Source organism: Suncus etruscus, chromosome 9, assembly GCF_024139225.1.
Source record: "Suncus etruscus isolate mSunEtr1 chromosome 9, mSunEtr1.pri.cur, whole genome shotgun sequence".
In the NCBI taxonomy this organism is placed as follows: domain Eukaryota; kingdom Metazoa; phylum Chordata; class Mammalia; order Eulipotyphla; family Soricidae; genus Suncus; species Suncus etruscus.
In genome coordinates this window covers 55,301,007-55,305,045 of record NC_064856.1, presented here as the reverse complement: position 1 = coordinate 55,305,045, position 4,039 = coordinate 55,301,007, and the positions used below count along the sequence as shown (strand labels likewise).

General features: G+C 37.1%; 1 protein-coding gene across 1 annotated transcript; it reads right to left on the bottom strand.

Annotated features, from left to right (window-relative positions):
- Nucleotides 1-236: 236 nt before the first annotated feature.
- On the bottom strand, nt 237-2,742 carry LOC126018505 (olfactory receptor 56A4-like). The gene is made up of 2 exons (XM_049780635.1): nt 2,488-2,742; nt 237-932 (listed from the first exon to the last, which is right to left on the bottom strand). The coding sequence occupies exons 1-2, from the start codon at nt 2,740-2,742 to the stop codon at nt 237-239; spliced, it is 951 nt and encodes a 316-aa protein (XP_049636592.1).
- Nucleotides 2,743-4,039: the final 1,297 nt, after the last annotated feature.

Here is a 4,039-nt window from a genome sequence, read left to right as displayed (position 1 = left end):
GTATGAATAATTGACAAATTACAGTATCAATAGTCAGCATGAAGAAGATAATGAGCTCAATAAGGATTTGAAGAGAAGGCAATGATAGTTCATATTGTGACAGTGACTGAGGAAGATTTAGTTAAAAATGAGGCTAGCTGAATGGTTGTTATGTTGTGGTCCTTGTGTCATTAGATTAATTCACCCCTTAAATATATTTTAGGCTTTCATAAGCTATTATTTTGGACTCACACCCCTCAGTGCTGGTACTTGAGTAGTTTGATAATCCCTTGCTTGATTTCTTGAGTTCGTACTCCGTAAACAATAGGATTCAGAGCTGGTGGGATGAGGTGGTGCAAGACATTGAGAAGAATGGGTACCTCTGAGGGTATCTTCTTTCCTGCCTTGTTTGTGAAGATGAAGACAAGTAGCAATGTATAGAAAAAAAGTATTAGTATGAGATGGGAGCCACATGTACTCAAAGCTTTGGTGGCTGCACCCCTTGATTGCAGGCGCAGAACAGCCCTTAGAATGAAACAGTAGGATAGCAAGATGAGTACCAGATCGGATCCCAGTAGACACCAAACACTCACAAACTGGTAGAGTTTATTTAGACGAATATCCTCACAAGAGAGTCTTGCTACAGAAATGTTGGCACAGATACAATTCTCCACCACATTGCCAGCACAGTAGTTGAGCCTAGCAGCCATAACTGGTGTTGGCAGTGTGGCCACCAAATTGCGCAAGACAATAAAGATGGTTGCATAAATGACAAACTGCTCTGTGATGATGGATGGATAGTGCAGAGGGCGGCAGATAGCCACATAGCGGTCATAGGCCATGACCATAAAGGTGGAAGACTCCATGGGAAGAAATGTATTCATGATGAACATCTGTAGGAAGCATCCTGCAAAGCTGATGGGCTTCATATTGAACCAGAAGATAAGCAGGACCTGCCAGAATTATTATTTTCAAAAACCTGTACTTTTATTTTCACCCCAAGGTACCTAACCCTGATAAAACTTTCAGATTAATTCAACTATTTATATTCCCAACCCATAGCTTCAAAATTCTCAAATAAAGTAGTGTCCTATTTTTTTTTTTTTGATTTTTGGGCCACACCCGTTTGACGCTCAGGGGTTACTCCTGGCTATGCGCTCAGAAATCGCTCCTGGCTTGGGGGGACCATATGGGACACCGGGGGATCAAACCGCGGTCCGTCCTACGCTAGCGCTTGCAAGGCAGACACCTTAACTCTAGCGCCACCTTCCCGGCCCCTGTGTCCTATTTTTAAATACTGCCTATATGCATCTCACTCTCCAGGACCTGATATATACCTTTCTTCTTTCTTTGTAGAGCCCAATTTGGTTTTAAAATTTTGAGTCCTATCTCCTTTTATCTTGATCTTCAGAGTTTTTATTCTAATCTCACATGAACATTGTCTGCTCATCTAAATCTGTCAGAAAAAATCAAACACTATCACTGCAGTACTTATATTTGGGGGACACTCAAACTTTCTAAAAACACAATAGTTTTTCAATTATTATTTTCATATCAGTATGTTTATGAAATAACATACATCAAGGGATATATATTTATATATTTTGGCCACACCCATTTGATGCTCAGAGGTTACTCCGGGCTAAACGCTCAGAAATTGCCCCTAGCTTGGGGGGACCATATGGGACGCTGGGGGATTGAACAGCGGTCCTTCCTTGGCTAGCGCTTGCAAAGCAGACACCTTACCTCTAGCACCACCTCGCCGGCCCCACATCAAGGGATATTTTGGAATGCAAACTATAGAGCCTTTGGATGTAGGAATGAAGTTATTTAGTGCCAAGAATATCTCTCTTTAGAAATACAAAGAATATCAAAACTTAAGACTATCAGAGTCTGGAGCAAAGGTACAGTCGATAAGGTACTTTCCTTGCACTTAGTTGACCCAGCTGAATCCCATATGGTCCCCTAAGCACAGTCATAAGTAATTTTTGAGTACAGAGCCACAAGTAACTCCTGAGCATCACTGGCTGTGGCCCCCAAACAAGCAAGAACAGAAAAACCAAACAAAAATAAAATAAAGCAAACGATACTATCAGGTGCTGGCTGTAGAGATAATAGAGCAGGTAAGTTACTTGCCTTGCACAAGTTGACCTGGTTTGATTACCAGTACCCCATATATCCAAAAGACTCATTAGGAGTGATCCCAAGTACAGAACAGGAGTAAGTTCTGAGAATATCTGGGTGTGATCCCAAAACAAAAAATGTCTTAGAATATCTAATAATATCTAATAGATTGATAATTTGTTAAATGGAAAATAATAAAACTGAAAATACAGGGATCACAGAGTGAGAAGAGATAGAACTCGGAGCTGTAATGACAGTGTTGTGGTATGTATAAATTGTTGGGGATAATCCCTTCAGAGTTAGCAGAATTTATAGCAGCAAAATAAGGGACTGTTCAGATAAAGAGGAAATAGTACCAAAGAGTATAGTTTGGGGATGTCTGACCTTGGGTATGACAGTGAGACAGAGGATGACATCTAGCAAGGAGAGGATGGCAAGGAGGTAGTACATGGGCTCATGCAGAGATGCTTCCTGTCGGATGGCAAGTAATAGAACAAAATTGGCCCCAAGAGCCAAAACCAGAAGAGGAGCCAGGACTACAGAAAGCCAGTGCTGTGTGTCCTGCATTTCTGGGAAGCAGATCATCAGGAATTCAGTCACCTGGTTCCCTGTCTCTGTATTGTTGAAAGATAATACCATGGCTAACAGCTGCACCTAGAAATGTCTGAGAGAAAATAAAAATAAATGTAAGGTTTGAATATTTTATTATTAAAGTTCTAACTGATCTATCTGCTTCCATCCCAGGGTCTAAAGTCTTTTTATGAAAGTCCTATCTCAAATGTAAATTGGACCATATTATTTGAAGTAATTTTATTAAAATTTGTAACTTTATCAATTAAAAATAATGTCCTACATGTGAGTGAAGAAGCCAACCACCTGTAGAAGATGCTTTGCATTTCTTCCTTCTGTGATTTTTACATGTATCATATCCTTTACCTAAAGTCAATTGCTTTTAATCCTCAAACTTCTAATTTCTTTAACTTATTCTATTTTAACTATACCAATAGTTGTACCACTTAGAAATTATTTGCTGATAAAATAAAGGAATGATTTTCATCTTGTGACTTTATTTTTATTAAAAATACAGCAATTGTAACATATAGTCTCTTTATTTTATTGCTTCTCTGATTCTTAAATATACAAAGTAACTTACTATTGAACATTAAAAAAATCTTTCCTATTTCTCTTCAGAAGGTATGTTTCACCTGACAATGCATTTTTAACTTTTAATTCTATCACAGAGAAAACACAACATGATATTATGAGTACTCAATAATTATAGTTATGTTACCTTAATGATAATTATAAAAATTACAATTAATTGAGTCTTTTTGCTTGCATCAGTAGTGGATTTCTCTTTCCTAGTTCCAGAAATTATTCATAACTGAACAAAAACACTCATGCATTAATAAAACGTTGGTAGATTTGATATATTGTCCAATGTATTATAATACCTAATTCTGTTGACAAATTCAATTTAATATCTTCGTATTTTTCTCTATTATAGGCCATCATACCTTAACATTCAATAAAAGGCAAAAACCTGAAAAAGGGATAATTGAAAAAGATAAATAAAGAGGGCAAATAAACCAGTCTGTTAGTGAAATCAATAAACACAGAAGATGCATTATCTAAGGGCATGTAGATTTGGAATCTGATTTTCAAAAGAAAACACTAAATTTCCTAAGGAAAGGAGAAAATTAAGGAAACAAGGCTTCTAAGTCAAGGGATAGAATTCCAGGAATACTTGAACATAGTTTAGAATAACATTACATAGTGGAGTTTCTGTATCTTAACTAGCAGAATCTTACAGGATTCTGGTAGTGAAGGAAATTGTTAGGTTCTGTTATTTTCTCTGAAGCTGAGAAAACAAAATAATCTTTTAGAAAGACTTTTGGGATTTTTTTGGGTGTCCCTGTGAATAAAAATATTTCTA

Bases quoted from the DNA above. Each gene is read 5' to 3' on its own strand.
- LOC126018505 (XM_049780635.1), bottom strand. From the start codon at position 2,742: ATGGTATTATCTTTCAACAATACAGAGACAGGGAACCAGGTGACTGAA. The intron at 933-2,487 runs GTCAGACATCCC...TAATTCTGGCAG, and splicing joins GTCTCACTGTCATACCCAAG to GTCCTGCTTATCTTCTGGTT.